General features: G+C 41.1%; 1 protein-coding gene across 2 annotated transcripts in view; it reads right to left on the bottom strand.

Moving 5' to 3' along the window:
• The window catches only part of TNXB (tenascin XB), a 205,408-nt gene that overhangs the window by 39,425 nt on the left and 143,075 nt on the right, over positions 1 to 22,908 (bottom strand). For both annotated transcript variants that reach the window (XM_089693391.1, XM_089693392.1), the window contains 8 exons: positions 19,514 to 19,786; positions 16,413 to 16,715; positions 14,962 to 15,258; positions 10,003 to 10,125; positions 9,286 to 9,423; positions 9,068 to 9,187; positions 7,868 to 8,011; positions 1,020 to 1,150 (listed from right to left, as the gene is read on the bottom strand). In XM_089693391.1, coding sequence (XP_089549517.1) covers positions 1,020 to 1,150; positions 7,868 to 8,011; positions 9,068 to 9,187; positions 9,286 to 9,423; positions 10,003 to 10,125; positions 14,962 to 15,258; positions 16,413 to 16,715; positions 19,514 to 19,786 — 1,529 coding nt within the window. The remainder of the gene's footprint in view (positions 1 to 1,019; positions 1,151 to 7,867; positions 8,012 to 9,067; positions 9,188 to 9,285; positions 9,424 to 10,002; positions 10,126 to 14,961; positions 15,259 to 16,412; positions 16,716 to 19,513; positions 19,787 to 22,908) is intronic.

Raw genomic sequence — 22,908 nt, forward strand, 5'->3', positions numbered from 1 at the left:
ATTACACTTATTTTGCAGCTGTACACTGCACTGGGACCTGAGTTTGTATGTATACTCAGGCCAGTAAGTGGTGACAGAGAATTGTATCTGGAACACAAACCTTTAACATAACTGGATACTAATATTTATAGGTAAAGTTGATCCCGGGATACCCAATTGCCTCTTTGGGGATCAGGAAGGAATGTTTTTCCCCCGCTGGAGAAAATTGGATCATGCTTTATTGTGGTTTTGTGCCTTCCTCTGGATTAACTGTGGACATAGGATTGTGTACATAGGATTTTATAAATTTTTTTCTCCCTTTCTATTGGTTGAACTGTATGGACTTTTTTTCAACCAGACTAAATATGTAGCTATTCTCCAGCTTTGCCCTTCCAGATTATGGATGCATAGGTAATCCATATAAAAGATTTGGTGAAGTTTTCGTGAGAGGGAGGTTTAATGTGATTTTAGAAGACCTGAAACAACATAAGACATCATAAAGGAACCAAAGTGTGGCATGCAAAGACTATAGGCTCAGTTCACTAAACTGTGAAGCATTTGCCATAACATTTGCTATTTCAGCCACAAGACCATTATGTTCAAACCTTGCTGGCTCTCTTAGCAGTTATTTTGGCAAATATAGATTGTAATAGTTTAGTAAATTAAGCCTTATTTAGGGATTATTTACAGTTGGCCTAACGTGGCCTGAGGTGCCCTTTATTGTCACAACCATTAATGGGCATGACACCAGTACTGCCAGAAGCCAGTTCCAGAATAGACTCTTGAAAGTTGTTGGCAGCTATAGGTGAAGGGAGGCACAGAACATTTTTTCTGATACAAGTGATTTGAATGTATTAAAGCCTACGTAACCGTTATATCAGCTGGGATCCTCAGGATATTTTCAGGGTGCACTCAAGTGTACAGCCAGTGTTGGCATTTCTTTTTCATTTAGCTTGCTTTGCAAAGTGAACATCATGGGTGCAAACCGTACTAAATTCATTTTTTCTAAAATACCTGATTAGGTAAAAAGTTCATTGTACCTTGATTTCCCCTTGTGGTGTTTGGTAGGTAAGCAGATAGGCATCAGGTACAACGTCTGGTGCTTTCCATGTTAGCACAGCAGTTCGGGCTGTGATCTGAGTGGCTGTGAGGTCCCGAGGAGTGTCAGCACCTGAACAACGAGACACAGTTACATCATTCTTTTCAAATTCATCTTTTGTTTTATTTTCCCCAGATATAGCCATGAACAAGAATTGCTTAGTGTCCCCCTCTCAGGTTATTGTCAGCCCCAGTGAGAAATGCAAGGCCACGCAGTAGAGAGGAAATGGCATTGTACTTGTTGTTTAATGAAACCACACAACACAAGCCTATCCCAGGATGGATTTCATTGAACAGTTAGGCTTGAATGGGTCAGACAAAGTCTCTAACATAATGTGCACCTGTTCCCAGACTATAGACATAAAAGTATTTGCATAACAGACAGTAAAAGAGCTTTAAAAAAGCCCTCACTGACCTTTTTAGCTGCAGGTACTTTAAAGAAATTCATCAGGGTAGGACAGGACTGGAAGTCAATCACGAGAACGTAAGCATGAGAGAGGTAGAGGTAAATTATAAGTGTTTAACAAGATGGCACATTTCACCGAACGTAGAATATAAGATGAGTGGGGAGAATGCAGGAGAGTGTTGGAGGGGGTGTGGAAAGATAGGTACGTTATATCACATATGGTGGGAGTGCCCAAAGATTCAAGGTTTTTGGGAGACAATGGTTCGCTTAATTGGGATAATCTCTGGGATAAAGATAGGATTGGATCCAGAGTTGTGTCTATTACATAGTACAGAGCTATCAGTAAACAAATACAAGGATTTGGGTATATGGTATTATCTAAATGCGGCAAAGGGTTTGATACCTAAGTTTTGGCATAACTCAGAGGTGCAGAGAGAAGAGGATTGGGTGGAAAGAGTGAATCAGATATGTAGAATGGAGAAACTGTATTATATGCAAGAAGACAAGATGGGGTTATAGTATAGGAGGTGGGGAAAATGGGAAGACTTTGTGCCTAAGGTGAAATACATGAAGCAGTAGAGTGGGATATGTGAAAGTACCCCTTACTTAGGAAAAGATGTAATGGAGAAATGCAGGGTGGGTGGTTTTATTTTTTTTGGGGTGAGGGGTAGGTTTCAGGGTGGGTGGAGGGGGGTAACGGGAATAATGATAGAAAGGGATATAACTGATGGTTTTGTATGTTATATGAGAGTAATGATGGAACATGTATTTTATATGGAAAATGAATAAATATTTAAATAAAAAAAAAAGGACTGGAAGTCAATCAGGTGTGATGCGCACAAATGTATTGACAATGAACATGCTGATAGGAGGAGAAAGCAGAGTGAGCAAGGGAATCAGCTCATCAATCTGCTGCCGCTCTTTCCTTGTCTAGTCAGTAGGTTAGAGGTGGAGAGCGGACACTATGGATATTCTGTAACTGTAAGTGTTGTCATAAACCTGGCTGTGCTGTGCAATAGAGCATGAAAAAAGGTTTCCTGACAGATCCTCATATCATGATACCTAATTTGTTACAGGATTTCAAATTATTTCAGTATTTGGCTAACTTCAAAATTAACTTTTCTAAATCCCAAGCGCTTAATGTATCATTAAAACCGGAGGTGGTTAAACAAGCGACATCAAATTTTCCCTTTACCTGGCAACGAGAAACTATCACTTATTTAGGTATCCAACTACCATCCCATCTTACCGAACTATATGCAACAAATTTTCTACCCCTCTTACGTAACATTTCCAAAGACCTTCAGATGTGGAATAAACCTTGGTTCTCTTGGTTTGGTAGAGCAGCCATACTTAAGATGAACGTGCTCCCCAGAATATTATATTTACTACAAACAATACCAATTCAATTACCAAATTCATTCTTTCAGTCATATAAAACGCTCTGCTCCTCTTTTCTTTGGTATAATAAACGCCCAAGAATCAGCTTCACCCAACTCACTATGTCCAAGAAGAATGGAGGTATTGGATTACCGGATATTTCTCGTTACTACAGGTCTTGCCACCTAGCCAGATTAGTAGACTGGACCACGAATCACATTCATAAGATCTGGGTCGGTTTGGAGGCTGATTTTTCGAAGATACCACTTTCCACCTCCCCATGGCTGAAAACCGCCCATGTCCCTTCTGAATTTCGGATGCACCCACTTATAGGTCCCACTTTACGATGTAGCGCGCAAGTGTTTCAGGAAAAAGTACTTTCTTCCTCTCCGAGCCCTTTCACTCCGATCAAATTGAACCCGGACTTTATTCCAGGGATGTCTACGACCTTTCTCGCTGGGTATAGACGGGAAGATAACCTAACAGTACGTCAATTTCTCAAAGATTCTAAGCTCCGATCTAGAGAAGACATTACAAAGGCGTGGCCAGCCCTTACCTTAACGCCTTGGATGTATAGACAAATCCACCATTTTCTACGTAACTCCCCACATCTAAAGGATTATTCAAGACCGCTTACTGCTTTCGAAAAACTCTGCTTTACAGATCTCCCACAGAGGCATGTAATATCCAAATTATATTCCCTATTGGAAAGTTCCAATACATCTCACTCACTGAAGGCCTGTGCAGCCTGGCAGCATGATCTAGAAATTTCAATCTCACCTGAGGAATGGAACCACATTTACGATCACATGCATAAAGGTTCCATATGTGTTTCTACACAAGAAAGCAACTACAAAGTTTTTTCCAGATGGTATAGAGTTCCATCTGTGATTCATAAATTTGATCCTAAAGTGCCAGATTTATGCTGGCGATGCTCCCAGGCAAATGGTACTCTTCTCCATATATGGTGGGAATGCCCGCTGTTGCAGCCCTTCTGGAGACAAATTTTGGACATCATTAGACAAGTAACCACTTACACCCTAGACTTTACACCAGCACAATGTCTACTCCATCACTCCTCCCTTCCGGTGAGGATTTACCGTAAGTCCCTTGCATTACACATGTTAAATGCGGCAAAGCAGTGTATCCCTGTTCATTGGCGATCAGCCTATATTCCCACCGTACGAGAGTGGATTCTTAGGATCCAGAGGATTGCTGAAATGGAGGAACTGATCTCAGTGGCAAAAGATCACCCCGAGCGATTCAGGAAGACTTGGGCTTGTTGGACCCACTTCCAAACTACTGATACTTACCTTGGCTTGCTGAGGGATTGAACGAGAAAGATTTGGAGACACCGAAGGCCTCTAGAACTTTCACCTCGGCAATAACTCCATTAACGGTCATTCACTGAATTATATCGCTAATTAAAAAGATGAATTAGATACAGCCAGGCTGTTACGAATAGATGTAACTGGTTTGGTTATGCTTATTTAAATATGAACCTCATCATCCAACCACTTCCCCCCCCTCTCCTTTTTTTTTTTTTTTTCTCTCCATCTCTCTCTCCCCATTCCCCCCTTCTATTTGTCATGTGCGTCTCCTCCCACCTCATTTTGATATCTCATCTCATATTCTTCCTCCATCCCCACGCTCCTCTCTTTCTTTTCTTTTCTTTCTCTCATTTACACCCTCTTTTCTCATAGTCTAATTAGCTATTATTCTCATTCGGTACGGAACACCCATAGCTATACAGATGTAACAATATTCTACAACAGTAACCCACATTTTTTTTGAGATGGAAATATATGTCATAGATGCCTTGAGAGGATACTTTTGACGACCACTTCAGAATCCGCTTATGTATACTTTCCTTACATAGAGCCTAGTGTATACCATAATTATCTAAAGTACATGCTACTGTCAGTATTGCTATGGTTACGTCTATCACTTTTGCCTTACTGTGGAACTCCGTCCTCTGATGTTCTACAAATTAATATATTGTCTTGATCCCGTCTGCGTTACGGGAGAACGTACTAGAAACTTTGCACGGACTGCGATCCGTATCTGTCTATCATTTGTTTACCTTTCATACTTCAATAAAACGTTTTTTTGGAAAAAAGAAAAAAGGTTTCAGACTCTAAGAAACCGTTAAGAACTGCGGTACAATACCGACTTCCGGTTTTGGCTCTGGACTAGAAAAGACAGCACCACTGCCGCCCCATGCGGTGGGTCACTGCTTAAGTGACTTCTTCAGGGAACCTTTCATAGAGTCTGAGACTCTTTTTTTAATATGTGAGTGTCATTTTATGCTTTATAACCTAATTAATAAACATTACTATACTACTGGGCAATTTTCCTCTTTCGAGTACTGCTTACAGTCACCTGCAGCAGGACATCTGTGATTTAGAGGAACCTGCATTCCATCTTGAACACCAGTTTGTAGGATCAATGGATGAGAAACCATACTTATTGGATAAAGTTTGTTTAGACTTTTATATTTATAGAGGTCTAATCTTAAGGTAAGTGAGCAATTTGGATGTTGGTGGAACACTGTCTTTTGGAGTGCTGTATATCATGGCCAAGAGCATGCATGATTGTGGAGTGAACACAGAGGTAAAAGCACATCAAGTTATTTGGACTTACACTGCTCAAAAAAATTGAAGGAACACTTTGAAAACACATCAGTTCTCAACGGGGAAACATATTATGTTGAATATCTATACTGATATGGGTAATGTTTTTGGAACATAAGGATGCCCTATCATTTGATGGAAATGAAAATGATCAACCTACAGAAGACTGAATTCAAAAACACACTGAAAATCAAAGTGAAAAAATGATGCAGCAGGCTAGTACATTTAGCTGAAATTTCATTGCAGGAACTCATAATGGTACTCAGTAGTTTGTTTGGAGGTCATCTCATCGTTGCCCATCTAGAGCAAATGTTGTTAATTTCATTAACACCAAAGCAACTGAAAATGATTAACAACCCCGTCTACTATTTAACTTACAGATCAATATCTCAGGCATTTCATTGACTTGATGCTATACTCTGATTAAAGTGTTCCTTTAATTTTGTTGAGCAGTGTGTTATTATTAATTGCACTTTTTATTGTGTCTTTGCTGAGTCACAAATATATTTGGAATTTTATGAATTTATGTGTTGTAATGTATTCACAGGCTAGTTTTGCATTTATTTTTGTCACCCTGAGCACTGACATATCATAGTTATATTTTGGTACAATCTATTTTTGATTTTTTTTTAACTTTTCAGTTATTATTTGAAGGATATTGAGGTGATAAGTTATATTGTGAGTAGCATGGCACGATTCTAGATCTTCCTTTATTTTTTGATGTGGGAACACATTTGTGGTGTATGCAGCAGCCTGTAACTTAGTGAGTTGAGGTATAGGGCAGTGGCAGCGCTATGACATCATCTTTGCGCTGTACATAGTCTATGCAGAGAGCAGACCTGTGGGAGGGGTCCAGAAAGTGGTCACTCACCAACGTCCAGCTCCGACTGACTGTCCCCCACCCAGGACACCCCACCCAAAGGTGCCAAAGACACCACCCACGCTCTCTCTCTACCAACCAGTTCCCACCTATATAATTTCAAACCCTCTGGCACTGACTTAACCCTTTCTAGTCTTCCTTCCCACTCTAGGCCTAGTCATGCCTGCCCAGCGCTACTTCTTTTCTTTTTTTTACGCTACGGGCATTACTGGCTGCCTGCAGAAAACTATAGGAGGGGGTCGAGACAAGACCAGTCACCCTGTACAAGGAAAGGGAGCAGCAGTGATTGGTCTTTATTAGAGGAAAATCCTGAAAAGTGAAAGAGATGTCTAATGTTTGATTATTCCACAGATCTAAAAGAAATACAAAAGAAGAACAAGGTTTAAGTAAGAATACACATAGTTTTAAAGACAATACTTGTTTAGCCTGGAGATCTGTTTTACCACATTGAATAGTGTCAGGAATGGACTTGCCAGTGGTGGTGGGATTCACCTGCCTTGTGGGCTGCAGTACCAGGGCTGGCCAGCGGGTGCTCTCAGCAACCAGAGGCTCACTCCTGCAATGAGCCATCACCTGAAGCTGATTACAACAGGTGTATTTAAGGAATGGCCAGGTCTGTGATCAGGGCTTTGGTGTATGTTTCCCATGGGCCCCTGTACCTGCATCCTGTCTGCTTTCTGCCTGATCCAGATTCTGCTTCGATCCCTGACTCTGCATGAACTCCGCCTGTCCTGACCTCGGCTATTCCTGACTACTCTTCCGCCTACTCCTTGTGCCCTGCCTGACCGTTTGCTACCGACCCGGCCTGCCCGACTACGCTTAGTATTGTTTCTATTGTTATCTGTTGGAGGTTTGGGTTGGTTTGTTTGCACTGTGTTTTTATTTAGCCTTGCACTGCGTTTATGTTTTATTTAGTCTTAATAAATTGTCTTATTCACACTATACCTGAAGTCTGCGTTTCCCTGTGTCAGTCCACACATTTCTGGTCATACCCGGATCCCTAACAAATAGGGTGGAGCAGTAGCGCCATTGTTTCACACAGAACACTTGCACACAATGCCTGTCTCTATAACAGCAACACTAACACACACACTGCAAGAGATCCGTCCCTTACATACTGTAAGTAAATTGAAGAAAGTTGTTCTTTGAGGGGGCATGCACAAATTAAAAGAAACCAGGGAACACAAAGGGGCTGATTTACTATAGACAAATAGACTGTGCACTTTGCAAAGTACAGTTGCACTCTGCAAGTGCAGTTGCTACAGAGCTTAGGAAATAGAATACCCAATCACATGCAAGGAAAATAAAGAACGGCATTTTTTCTTGTACATGATTGGATGATGGAAGTCAGCAGAGCTTCTGCTCATTTACTAAGGTCTGGAGCAACTGCACTTGCAGAGTGCAATTGCACTTTGCAAAGTGCACAGTTTAATTGCCTTTAGTAAATCAACTCCAAAGTGTTCTGTATGAGAATGGTAAATTCCAGCTTACTAGTGGTGAAGGAGGTGGACGATGGAGCACTGGTTATGGATCCATGAGTACTTTGCACGCTTACAAAGTACTGTGTATGGGGATGTAAGCCAGAGAGAGGAAGCTCAGTTCTGTCTCCAGGAACCGGTACGGTGATCAGTGGAACTGCAAGAAAATAATGGACATCTGTATAAGAGGTAGGATGGATCTAAGACATATAGGAGACTGGTGTTCAATTATCATTGACAAAGGTCATAATGGATATACCACAGAGGTGAAACTAATCCTAAAATTCCCTTTATTGTTACATGTGGCCTTTTTCAGGATTATCTTCAGACCCATTATAAAATGGAGTTTAGGGACATATTTATAAAACAGTAAGGGGTTGTTGACCATTGTGGTTGGGAGGAGGGTGTTAAAAGTAGACAGTTAATGCAGCCAGACGGGATTGTACACATGCCTCCGAAAAAATGATATTCCCTGTTATGTTTGGAGGGCAGTTCTGCCACCAAAATTGAGCCATTCAAGAGAATGGGGCCACAACACAACCACCCTGCAACCATTTACAATGAAAAAATGTACCTTTTGTTTTGAATTTATGGTAAAAAATTGCAGAGTGCTTCCTGTGCATAGGCACCCCTGTTCTGTATCCTCATAGCTGTACATCTGCACTGTGAGATCCAGGGCACTGCTGCCTCTAAGCTAGTATTATCAGATCTGGATCAAGATATGGTGGTGTCACTATTGTGCTGCTCACTATTCTCCTTGCTGGAGAGGAAGATGTACATGGGGACCTACATGGCAAGGATCTCTCTTCTTTAGTTTTATTCGTTCTGTGGATATGCATTCTCTCCACCTCTCCTGCTGCTTCTTAAATTTTACCCCACCAATTACCAGTCATTAGTGGAGAATTTTTGGCATGATGAAGCCCTGCCTTTACCAAGATGGCTGCCTTCACACAGAGATAGAGAGCAGTATCAGGCATGGTAAGTCAGTAACAGGGACAAGATCAGTAGCAGAAAGACAGCAGGCAATACTGGTGACTAGTTCTTTACCCTCCTTGTCTTTTTGGGCACAGTGTTCACCGTTCACAGTTGGAATTTTAGTGGTGTAATGGTTAGACTTTGGCCCTGACTTCTTGGTGTTCAGCAGCACATGCTAAATCTACACCCTAAATCTTCAGATATATTTTGACAAAACAGAAATATAAATTTTTCTTACTGTTCTCTGCTCTGTAGGTTACTAAATACTGATCCACAGGTCCTGTGGGTGCTTCCCAACGCAGAAGAGCTGACACTTCTGTCACATCATGAGCACGCAAAGAGCGGGGGCCACCACCAGCTATGAGACAAAACTCAAGATTAGAAAAAACTACTAGTAACTTGAAAATAAAATCTGAATGGTCTTTTCAGACCACAGCATAGCCATATAAGAAGCACCTGTGGTGAAAGAACCAGCCAATGGTGAGCTTTCCTCAAAACCTCGAACTGAAACAACGGTAACCTCATACTGCGTTCCTGGAGTTAGTCTTTTCAGTGTTGTACTGGTTCCAACCACACTGACACTTTCTGGTTCTCCTGTAGTAGAATAAAGTTATAAAATAAAACAGGAAGCTCAAAAGAGATCTGAACCCTAATGACATTTAATTTGCTAAAGCACTTTGCCTTTTTTTCTTTCAAAAAATTTCACATTTATTCATCCTTTTTTGATTTTCACCAGCTTTTGCATGTGCTCCACTGGACCTGTTTTTTGGTAGTAAAAGTGGCAGAACATACCTGAGTAATGTGTGTCAGCATGGGCGTTTATAGGCTTCATAGAAAGTTCATTTGAGAGAGTGACAACACAGTACAGCATTTGGGAGATAGGGATTAAGCATTGTCACCGCATCACATCATATTATTTTAATGAAAGCTGCAGATTTGTAAGAGACTGAAAATTGCTTTTGAAACCACATTGGTATGTTAAAAATTATATGAGATTTTAGTGATTGGGTTTCCTTTAGGATGGCTGGATCCCTATTCCCACAATATTGAGTTTAGAAGCTTTCCATATGATTAAGTAAATTAAATAGCCTAATAGAAATTTCAGAAACTCAGAAATGGTTGCAGATTAGTGGGGTGATGTCTATTTAATGAAAAAGGAATAGAGAGTATTACCTCCATCAGTTGGCTCATATGACACTTTAAAGGTGGTTGTGTCAGGACTTGGTGGATCCCAAGTGACAATGGCTGATTTCTCCTGCACATTGCTGAATTGTAGGTTTTTTGGAGATTCCAGATCTGCAATGAGAAAAATATGACCCCTTCTGAAAAATTTTCTAATAAATGTGTATCTAAAGCCAGTTAAACCCCCTACCAGTTATTTTGACATCTGTGTTCCATGGGAGAAGATTTTTCTTCACTTCTATGTAGATACAAGTGAGAAGTGAGTGGAAATCTCTACAAAATACAGAAGGCTAGATTCACACTTGAGTAGGTTTGTGACCTGTGTTTGTGTGGGCATAGCAGCCCATTCATTTGAATAGGCTGCTGTGCCTGCATTTCCCACAAAAAAAAGGTGCCTGCACCATTTCCAAAATGCGAATTCCCAGTGGTTCCCGCATCTGCAAACATGCTGCGTGTTGAGATGCGTGGGGGTGTCATTAAGAATGCATGGCAGTCCCGCATGTCTCTACAGAACAGTGCAATTTGGCAGCAGGCGGTTGCGGGTACAGGAACATCTGCGATTCCTACCTTCTCAGGTGCAAACCTACAGTAGAGTTACAGAATTGTTACTGTCCCAGTAATAAGATCAGGGCACCTCCCAAAAAATGAATAAAAAAAACACAGAGGCTCCCGTAGTCAGTTTAAATTCACCAGTTTGGGACACAAGTTAGGGCTCGTTCACACTTGGCTGTTTTACCAACGCTTGCCAAACGCCCCTATAGCGTTTGGCAAGCGTTGGTCCGGCGTTTGCGGAGCGTTTTTTAACGCTCCGCAAACGCCGCATGCGCGGTTTAGCGGCGGTTGCTAGGCATTTGCCGAGCGTTAATAACGGCCCACAAACGCCTATAATGCAGTTTGAGTGGTGTTACCGCTCCGCAAACGCCCTGCAACCGCGTCGCAACCGCAGTGCAAATGCCGGCCGGGTGTTTGCGGAGCGGCACCATAGACGAGAATAGGAGGCTTCAAAGCCTCCTAAGGCTACGTTCACACTAGCGTTGTGTGCAGGCGGCAGAGAGGCATTTGGGAAGCGTTTTTACCGCTTCCCAAATGCCTCTGCCAATTCTGCACATTACAGCACATGGTGCTGTTCTAACGGGAGCGTTTGCATTGCGTCGCGTTGCGGCAAAACGGACGCCTCTGGTCGAGTCAGGAGGCTTTGAAGCCTTCTATTCTCGTCTATGGTGCTGCTCCGCAAACGCCCGGCTGGCATTTGCGGTGCGGTTGCGGGGCGTTTGCAGAGCGGTAACACCACTCAAACTACATTATAGGCATTTGTGGGGCGTTATTAACGCTCGGCAAACGCCTAGCAACTTCCGCTAAACCGCGCATGCGGGGTTTGCGGAGCGTTTGCCGAGTGTTAAAAAACACTCCGCAAACGCCGGACAAATGCTTGCCAAACACTATAGGGGCGTTTGGAAAGCGTTGGTAAAACAGTCAAGTGTGAACGAGCCCTGACTCGACCAGAGGCGTCCGTTTTGCCGCGACGCAAATGCTCCCGTTAGAACAGCACCATGTGCTGTAATGTGCAGAATTGGCAGAGGCGTTTGGGAAGCGGTAAAAACGCACCCAAACGCCTCTCTGCCGCCTGCACACAACGCTAGTGTGAATGTAGCCTTAGAGTGAAATTTTTGTCTGGTAGGGTCAGCAAAGAATTGGCATATTCCATATACCCATGGACTGCAGAGATCTTGATTCCATTACGATAGACAACTTTAAATTGAGTAAACATTTCACTTCAAAAGAAGTTCTATTCAGCCTCAGGAATTGCCCTTGAGGATGCTGCAGTAACATTAATCAGCAGAACATTGATAACCAGGATCTGCTAATGAGGCCTATTTTATGTTTATCCAGGCCTGGGTTATACAAACTATTAAAGCCATCAGAATACTATTAGGGCAAGTCTGGAGGAACAGATTTCTCTTTAATAGCCATCTTTGAACATTCCAGCTTCCAGGCTTAAGTAATTACATTCATTAAGCCAACATTGCTCTAAGCCAACAGCTCATTAGCAGGTTTATAACATATCGTAAATGTTTTAGCAAGTAGTGGAATGAAGATTCCACATTTCCTGGCTGAATATCTCTGAATTTAGATCAATACAATCTGTATATAATCCCTAACCTCTGATGTAATTAAATATGGTTAAATACCAATTATTCCACTGCATGTAGAAGACCACTACTATCATTTTACGTCTAAACACCTCAGTCTTATAAAGTGCAGTATATTTAGGGCTCATGTACACTGCAGCTGATAAACTGACCTTCAGGAGCTTTTCTGTGTTTTTTCAGCAGCCCCTGAACTCTCCCTAATGTTTTCCTATGTGTCCATGTACACATCGTCGTTTACAGTCGTTTACAGACAGTTGAGTTTACAGTTGGTTTTTTTAATGCACCAAACTTGTGTTCAGGAGTAGATTTTATCAGCGTTTCAAACGGCAAATGCTTGTAAACGCGCGTTTGCATTTAGAAGCGTTTTTTAACTGTTCCATATCCAAATGCTGTCCTGAGCCTTTTTTCATCATCAGAAATGCATGCAAAGCGTTTTCCATATATTCAAATGGACCCGGTACACCAGCGCAGTCAGTTCCAGGTTTTGCATGAAGGATAAAATGGTAGAACGTGCCACATTATGCTCATGATGGGATCCATAGTGAATACAACCAGAAAAGACAGGTCATCTCAACACATACTGCTCTCTCTGCTTCTGCTCTCTCTGTTTCTCTCAAAATGTCTGAAATAGTTAATTATTAACTGTTTTTCAGTGCATTCTGGGCATTTTGGAAGGTCTCCTGATGTTATCTTTAAAAAACGCTTGCAAACGCACATAAACGCGGTATGCAAACACGGCTAAACTGACGTTTTTTAACCTATGTTTTCCAGCAGTCAGTTTTCATCATTAAGAAGTGTTTTCCAAATGTCCCGTGTACATGGAGCCTTGGAAAACGGTATCTGAGGAAATGGCATCTGCACAGTCATTTTTTACTTTCTTGACATTCCCTCAGCCGCCCCTCAGATGTCCTGATTGGTCAATGCTATCAACACCTTCCTTGGGGACCAGACAAAAAGGAGCTACAGTATATCAGCAGTCTAGAGTTCTCTTTTATCATCAAAACAAAAAACCTCTGCCGAGTCTTGTATTTTGAGAGCCCAAAGACTCCGAAATCTCAGAACTCTACCTGAACTCAAAAGTCAGACAACTTGTTAAGAACCTTTCCTACGTTCTTCCCCCTTTATTTTTTTATGTTGCTATTCTTGTTTATTTTGTGTCTATTTTGTCCATATACATTTTTTGTAAATATTTTACTGGCACAGTCTTTCCTTTCATGAAACAAGATTATTAAAATTAATTAATAATGTTAAAAAGATCATTAATCTAAAATTTTTAAGTCTTGTATTGTAAATCTCAGAAATATTCCTGTCTGGTGTAATAGTGTTTATTACAGATATTTCCTAAAAGTCAGAATTTTGAATGCAGATTATGTGTACAGTTTGGATATTCCCTCACTTCTAGTTCTGGTGACAATGATGACAAGAACATATAGAGAAGGTCAATATCTGTAGTGGGGACAAAGACAAAAGAAAAAAACTGACAGAAGTTATAAGCAGTCACCAGGGGCGGACTGACAACTCATGGGGCCCCCGGGCAATAGGGGATCATGGGGCCCCTGTGTCCTTGCCCAACTCAAAAAAGCCTATGAAAAAGGTACCAGGGGCATCTCATGGGATCCCCTACTGACCCCAGGCCCTCGGGCAGTGCCCAAGTTTCCAAATGGTCAGTCCGCCCCTGCCTGTCACCAATCTTCCCAAAATAAAGCAAATACAATTTTTTTTTTACTTTAGATACACTCTGAGGGCCTGTTTACACAGGAAAGTTGTGTGGGAAAGGTGCATTGCATCTCCGTTTCCAGTGCTGCAAGTTAACTCACTGACCTTACGAGATACGCGTGGGCGCCAATTAATTGTTAAAGTGTTACTAAGCCCAGGACCCTGCATTCACTATATCTGGTCTCCCACAGTACACACAACATGGAAATGCAATTGTTTTAGTAAATATAAATGGCTAAATACCTTTTCTCATCAGCAGTATATAGCAGTATTGTGACTTCTATCAGTGTCCAGCAGAGCACTGGTTAAAGCTTGTAGGAGGAGTTTTCATTCTCCTTTGACTGTCCTATGAGGCTGCATAACTCCTGACCCTCCATCTGGACAGCGCTAATGGGCCCTGTGCTGATCACGTGTCCTCCCAAAGAAAAAAAACTCTCTGGCCATACACACTAACCTGAGCATGTGCAGAGTGACTACTAGAGCTCAGTACTATCAACAGAAGGATTGGGGAGAGTAGAAGAAAGGGAGGATCAGAGAAGACAGGCCTTTTTACACAATGTGGAGGATTAACCCCTTAGGTTCCACAATGAGTATAACAAGCATGCTTTACTGCATATACAGACTGATTTTACTGTTGTTTTTGTAGTAACATTTTAAAGGAACCCCAAACGCATTTCACAAATGCAGCATGTTTGCGGCCATTAAACAGTATGGGACTACAGTACCATATGGTTTTGTGTGCTGTGGTCTGAAAAAGTAGTGCTTCCACTACTACTCCTGTGTTCAAGTACATTTGGCAGCCCATTGAAATGAATGGGCTGCAAAACCACAACATGCAAGACTGTACGGGACCATGTGTGTTCCAGTGTGGACCGGCCCTAACTGAGCATAAAGAGTATTTTTTTCACTAACTAGTGAGATGTTTATTTTCATTTCAAGATTGCTTTAGAGAAACAAAAAGTCATGAATATGATTGGCTGCTGGGAGGAATACTCCCCTCTACAAAAAGTTACAAACCAGTCAATTATCATCAATTTACCAATGATATTAGTAGAAGAAGTGAGCTGGGGACTGTTTATCCTACCTAGAGGTGCTGTCCTTCCTGTGTTTTGCATACTGCTTTGCTCATTCCCGTCTCGGATACCATGTAATGTGACTGTGTAGAGGGTGTCAGGTTGTAGACCAGACAGAAGAAGGTTCCTATCCATGCCATCAGCTGTCACAGTGTTCAGTGGCTCATCCTGACCTTGGACTTTATACCGGATAATGAAGGACTGGAAAGAGCTCTCTGGAGCCTCCCAGGAGAGATGGATGGCATGTGGACCACGAGGAGAGATATAGAGGTCAGTGACAACAGGAGGACCAACAGTCTCAGGATAACCTAAAAGAAATAAAGTAGAAGATTTAAAACTCACAAAAACAATTAAATAGGTGCTTCTCAAAAAAGCAACATGTTATATCACAGCCATACCATATCTGGAAATAACATTCACTTGTGTTATTTAAAGCTAACTTTCGGGAAGAGAAACTTTCATTCAAACACTGTACAGTATATTCCTCAGTAGTTACAATGGATATATCATCAATGTGTTGTACACAGCTTGTGCAGAGAGCAGAGCTGTGGGAGGGACAGCTCTACCCATTAAAGGTTGCTTTCAGAAAATCCATTGGGTAGAGGAAATCTCTACAAAGTGAGGTTATTTCCACTCTTAGGTAAGCCATAGACTATACAGTTTTCTTTCTTTCCACCATGGAATCACTCAATTCCCTTATTAACACAGTCAGTGTTGATGGGGGAATCCCTCCAACAGCGCTATTGTGTTCTACCGATAGGGAACCTAGTGGCTATAGCAACTGGCAGTAATCGCATGCAAACTATCTAACAGGCTGGTTGTACTGAAGTCTATTGATGGATACACTTTATTACAACCAACCTGCCCATACATGGATCGGATCTCGCCCAGTCCCTAGTAAACTGGTCTGGATTTGGTCCATCTATGGCTGGCTTTAGGCAGTTGTCATCTGATCAGGTGTCCTCATTGCAGGATTGTCTCTCATCTGCTGTCCCTTTGACCATTCTAAAATGATGAATTTTCCATTATTTTCTGTTTTGGTGACAGTGTTAAGCAGGGCAAATAAAGAGGGTGAATCTCATAAGCGGAGACCCAGATAACAATAAAAACTTTACAAAGGTTGTAACCCTTACCTACTCTTAAAACTTTAAAAAATGACTGGGCATACACTTTATCTGAACTGAATGTGTATATATAGCTGAAAAGAGACAATTAATGGAGCTATAAACAGATATGACTGGCTATATAGAATATTTGGTGGAAAGTTGTTTGCTTTAAGGGAACCACAGAGGACTCAAGGACACACTTAAGAAATGGAGGAAAAGGTTGAGTTACATTTTCTTAAATCTTCCTAAATGAAGATTAGAAAATGAAAACCTGTCTTGTTGCTATGTGCATCAGCACAATATTTCCTTTGCTTTAGTTGTAATAAATTAATTCAGTGGTCTCATATTTGGAGTACCTGTCTGGACCTCAGTGGACAGTGATTCGCTCCTCTTGTTTCCCTTTAGTCCATACACAGTGAATTCATACTTCTGAGATGGTAGCAGTCCCTGAACGATGGTGCTGGTGTCTTGTCCTGAAATCTGAAGCTCTCGAATCCCTCCCTCGGGCTCTCTGTACTGCAGTACAATCCAGTCAAAGGGCACTTTTCCTTCCACCGTCCAAGACAATGTTACAGAGTCCTTCATCACTTCTGAAGGCCTTAAATTCACCAGACGAGTGACAAGAGTACTAGCTGCAGTTGGGACAACTTTTCTTGGGACTGCAATAAGGTAGAACATATGAATTGCGTCAATATTCATTTGTATAGTTAGGTTCAAGTTTAAATTGTGTTTCTGGTGTCATCATATGACATATGGCAATTTCTGCATCATTCTAACTCTAATTGGCAAGACTTCTTACAGGTTCAGCCAACAATGTCCACTCTATAAGGTTTAGATCTTTGGAAAAATTAACTGTATTGAAAGCTCAACTTTAAAAGAGATACTTGAGGATAGGGGCGGACTGACAACTCATTGGGCCCCCGGGCAATAAGGGATCATGGGGCCCCTATGTCCTTGCCCAAACTCAAAAAACCCTATGAAAAAGGTACCAGGGGCATCTCATGGGGCCCCCTACTGACCCCGAGCCCTCGGGCATTGCCCGAGTTTCCAAATGGTCAGTCCGCCCCTGCTTGAGGATAGAGAATAAAGTGCAAGGGGATGCTGAAGATTGAGCTTGCACTTCATGAAAATGCAAGACCTATCCTTTGGCATTCACTTTAAAAAAAGAAAAAACAAACAAACATGTAAGGGAATATTTTTAAAGGATTTTCACACAGGTTCCTAAGAAATATAATATCCTTTTGAAAAATTAAAAAGACTGGTGCACTTGCTATCTTCAAAATGGATTGAGCATGTCTTTATATTATAATCAGTACCTCCCACGTTTCCTTCATTTGGACAAATTTCAACAGCAACAGGGAAAATCTAACATATCAGATATTTAGAAAAAAAACTAGACAAGAAACTGTAAGTCAGTTGAATAAATGTCTGCAATAAAGTTGATCTAGGTTTGTGTGTGTGTGTTTTTGTTTTTTTTTAAAGATAGAGTTTCATTTTTAATTATCTCCATTGTCAAGTATTGTTCTGTGCAAATGGTAGTCCTCTTTTGGGACCTGTATGCGAAGCATCAAAGTCAAGCTTGCCAAAGATGTCTTGGAAGAAGAATTATAAGTATAATCACTCTAAATTAAAAAAAATTAAAGAGACACTATTGCCAGACCATTCATTTCAGCAACAAATTTCAATTATTTCCCTTTTCAAGTTTTTTCCTGTTCTAATTGTAGTCCTATTTTGGGACATGTATGAGATTACCAAGGAGGTCTTGGAAGGAAAATTATGAATAATATCACTTTTATTCAGGGAATTAAAGAGACTCTGTCACCAGACCATTAATTTCAATAGCAATCCTCCCATACGAATGTAAATGCATTTAACATATTGTATGTATGTTATTTACCTGGAAAAGCCTCTTTTTTGTGGCCATCCAAGAGACCAGAGATTTCTGCTGGGTGACACTCTAAAGCAGGGGGCCTTAACCTGGGGTCCGTGGACCCCTATAATGGGTTTCATGGGGTCCGTGAAGTTCTCTCTCTTAGAGAGAAAGTAGTAGCAATGGTAATAGAAAATATAGTAGTTACTGGTAGTAGTAGTAGTAGTAATAATATAAATAGTAGATTAGAGCAGAATAAAATAGTTTTGTTTAATGTGCACAAGATGATTGTATTTCATTTTTGTAATGAGTGACCATTACTTTTTGCAAAATTATTACTTTTTTGTTAAGATTGTTTACTTTATTCAAATTTTATGTATGCCACATACACTACATTGCCAAAAGTATTGAGACACCCCTCCAAATCATTGGATTCAGGTGTTCCAAACACCTCCATGGCCACAGGTGTATAAAATCATCACCTAGGCATGCAGACTGCTTCTACAAACATTTTTGAAAGGATGGGTCACTCTCAGGAGCTCAGTGAATTCAAGCGTGGTCCCGTGATAGGTTGTCACCTGTGCAATAAGTCCATCCGTGAAATTTCCTTGCTACTAAATATTCCACAGTCAACTGTTAGTGGTATTATAACAAAGTGGAAGCAACTGGGAACAACAGCAACTCAGCCACCAAGTGGTAGACCACGTAAAATGACAGAGTGGGGTCAGCGCATGCTGAAGCGCACAGTGCGCAGAAGTCACCAACTGTCTACAGAGTCAATAGCTAAAGACCTCCAAAGTTTGTGTGTCCTTCAGATTAGCACAACAACAGTGCATAGAGAACTTCATGGAATGGATGTCCATGGTCGAGCACTTGCATCCAAGCCTTACAGCACCAAGTACAATGCAAAGCATCAGATGCAGTGGTGTAAAGCAGGCCGCCACTGGACTCTAGACGTGTTCTCTGGAGCGACAAATCACGCTTCTCTGTCTGGTAATCTGATGGACGTGTCTGGGTTTGGCAGTTGCCCGGAGAACAGTACTTGCCTGACTGCATTGTGCCAAGTATAAAGTTTGGTAGAGGGGGGATTATGGTGTGGGGCTGTTTTTCAGGGTTTGGGCTTGGCCCCTTAGTTCCAGTGAAGGGAAGTCTTAAGGCGTCAGCATACCAAAACATTTTGGACAATTTCATAAATTACATAAAAGGTTATGTAAGGAGATGAGGGGAAGGAGGAGCTAAGCCAGCACGGACAGTAAATGGAGACTCCTAGAAGTGAACAGGACTATGGTGTGCAATGAGTGAGGAGGTTGCTCTAAGGAATCAACTCTTCCTGTATGGCCAGTTTCCCTTAGCCAGTTCAAAGGCACATTGCAAGTCAAAATAAATAACTATGGAAAGGGAAAACACTGGATGCAAACACTTCATTTTGCTGTGCTTTTACCTGATACCTTTTACCTAACTTTTAAAATTGGTGACAGGATCTATTTAAATTACCTGATACACGTAGAAGGCAAAAACAATAGGGAAAAATATAGAAAGTGAATCTCAAAATAAACAGCTTATTAGGTGGGTTGGTTGTTCCATCACCTGTGGTGGTCTCCAATGTAACAGCTTTGCTTTTCTTTCCTCCTGCAATGCCATACAGAATGAATTTATACTTCTTCCCCGGTTTCAGATCTTCAATGGTGATTTTACGTTGCTCTCCATCCAATGTGACTTCCTTGGGTTTGCCCTCAGCATCACGGTACAGAAGGAGAAATGAGTCAAATTCCCCTCCACTCACTTCCCAGAAGAGACGGAGGGAATCACTGAGGATGTCAGACACAGAGAGTGACTCCAGACGAGGAGGAATGGATTTTTCTGTAGAAGGGAAAGTGTAAGATTAATAGCAGAATCAAAATCCCAAGATCCATTAGATGATTACTGAGTGTAAGATGTACTGGAATTATTAGGAAAAGGATACACAAAAATATCTGTCTCTTTTTTAAAACCTTTCAACTGTTTAATAAATGAAAAAAATACCTGTTGACCTTTAGGGGTTTGCTATGTATTTTGGGGTTTGCTATGTATTTTGGCTATGTAGAAGCCCGGAGGGAAATGTAATTTGCTATCAATTTAAAAAATGTTTTCCTATGTAAATGTCATTGCTTTCACAAATCCTGGCCAAATGGAATTATTTTTAAAAAATTTTAGCATTGGTGCACTGGTACATGTTGTAGGATTGACACACACTTTAAGTTTTAGTTTTCAGAAATTATGGACAACACTAGGAACACTGTACATAAGAAAGTATCTAATATAACAATGTTGAACCCTTGGCTAAAATCTGAGCAAAGGAATGTTTCTGTATTATCCATGCCAATCAATCGGAGTTCAGATGGAATTGTTGTATGGTATATTATATGGTATATTAAATAGTGCTAGAAGGCATTTAGAATCTGCTGGTAAATCCAACTGTAATGCTGAAGGGAGTGTGGGGATGGGACTCTCTGCAGTTCATGTAATACAAACATTTTTACTGTGCTGAAAATGCAACAAATTACACCAAAAACAACACATGTGGTGTGAATATGCCCACCAAAACATTTTTTGAGAAATGAGAATGTACTATAAGGATCCTACATCAGAAATTAAAAAAATGTCTTCAAGTTGTGAGCAGGGTGCAGAGTAGTGTGTTGGTGGCAGAAATCACACATAGGCCGAGGTAACGTGAACTGTGTATTGCAGAAAGTTCCACAAGGTACAACTAGGCTCAGCAGGAATGCCACTTACTGAACCTGTAGCACTGGTCCGAGGAGTGTCCTGGCCAGTCCACACCAAACTGTGAGGCTTTCTAGGGCAGAGGATAGTGTGATCCCCACTCCTCCGGAACATCTCTCTAACACTATATACAGGGGATTCATAAAGTACTCAGATAGAGTGGCTAGATGGAAGCCTATCCTCATGAAAGGCCGCTTGGAGTTTGCAAAAAAGCAACGGGAAGGGCTCTCATTGGGCTTTCATGTGTTTTGCAGGAGAGGCTTCCATCTAGCCACTCTGCCATAAATCCCAGATCGGTGGAGGGCTACAGTGATGGTTGTCCCTTGCAACTGTGTCCCATCTCCACACAAGATCTCTGGAGCTCAGTCAGAGTGACCATCAGGTTCTTGGTCACCTCTCTTACTAAGGCCCTTCTCTCTAAGTGCTCAGTTTGGCCAGGCGAGCAGCTCTTGGAAAAGTCCTAATTGTGCCAAACTTCTTCCATTTAAGAATTATGGAGACCACTGTGCTCTTGGGAACCTTCAGTGCAGCACATATTTTTTTGTATAATTCCCCAGATATGTGCCTTGCAATGATCCTGTCTCTGAGCTCCACAGTCAGCTCCTTTGACCTCATGGCTTTTGTTCTGATACAGTTTGCATTGTCAGGTGTGAGGTTATTTATAGAGAGGTGTGTGCCTTTCCAGTCAATTTAATTTACCACAGGTGGACTCCAATAAAGGTGTAGAAACATCTCAGCAATGACCAAGAGAAAAGGGTGGCACCTGAGCTAATTTTTTCCACTCTTCAAAAACTAAAAATGTTTCAGATGGAGCAGAGTTTTTATTTTAGCAGCAATGTTCATGCAAGTATGGAGGAGAAGAGATATCACCCCTCATTCAGAAGCACCCAGTCTCCACCCGCAGCCCAGCTTTTGATCAAAAGGAACAGATTAAACTTTTACATTGAAAAGGGTTTTCAGGGTAGAAAGTCTTATTAGAGGACCAAAGATACATTCTACTTTTCAGGAATGATTCCCGGGATGACAATAAACTCCAGATTTGAAACATGTTTTGGGATGAAATCTGGCTTAAAGTTTAAATATAAAAAAAGCAGAATTTTACAGCCTGTCCCGTGAATGATGGCAGAGCCAAAGCTCTCATCCGGGGAATCTGTTTCCTATAATAACAAGATCATCAAATTCATTCAGACACAGAGGGGAGGTGACCGGCACTGAACCAGCCATACTCAGTTCTATACAAGTCTTCCCGGGTCAATAAATTTAAAGTGTAAATTTCAAATTTATGTTGTAAGGAGGACAAGGTCAACTGGAAATGGCAGTGCTAAACCACGCACGAGGCAGGGACACCCAGGAACAATGCAAGCAGGTTTGTCCTGCACTCATGTTCAGCAGTTTCAGTGTAGCTGGGTCTTTGTACAGCAAGTCCTAAACATAGAACAAACAATAATCTGCTTGTTCGAGCAACTAATGCCTTACACCTGTAGAATTTTTTCTGGAGAAGAACATCAAAATTGCTCATCTGACCAGTTGATGGTGCCTTCAAATTTTCAAATGACTTTTCGTTTGAGCGCTATGTCAATAGCTCGATTTTCATAGAACAAACTTTCGGCTTCCAGATTAACTTTGACAATTGCATGCACATAAAACTAATTATGATTCTTCTTAGCCGGGAGCATATTCAGTGGTTAGTAATTTGTTCCTTTCCATGAGATTCAACAACAATTTTTCACCCTTGTCTTCTGATTTTATTCGCTTGCTCACATTGAAACTACCGGTAAATGTTGAATCATCCAACTTAACTCTTTAGTTAATCGAACAAAGGTGCTGAAACTTATAAGTTTCCAAACATATTCTATAGATGTAAGGATAGCTTAAAGAGGAACTTCGGTCCCTTTTTAAAAAAGTCAGCAGGTACAAATATTGTAGAGGCTAACTTTTAAATAGACATGTGCTTGCTGCACGGTTTTTTGTTTCGTTTCATTTCAGATGCACTCGTCCATTGAAGAATTCCTTTTCATGATATAAGTTATGTTGACCCGATATGTTTTTGGAATTCGTTTCATATCTTCAGCATTCATTTCTTATATTCATTCAAATTTAGCAGTTTTTCTGGAAGATTGCTATATTTGCGATATATTATCGAATTGGATGGATTAGATATTTTCGGACACTAGTCCAACCCATCAAGAGAAATGGCATGAGCTGATTGAACAATATCGACT

This window comes from Staurois parvus, unplaced genomic scaffold, assembly GCF_062004578.1.
Source record: "Staurois parvus isolate SC_StPar_1 unplaced genomic scaffold, SC_StPar_1.0 ptg000631l, whole genome shotgun sequence".
Classification (NCBI taxonomy): Eukaryota; Metazoa; Chordata; class Amphibia; order Anura; family Ranidae; genus Staurois; species Staurois parvus.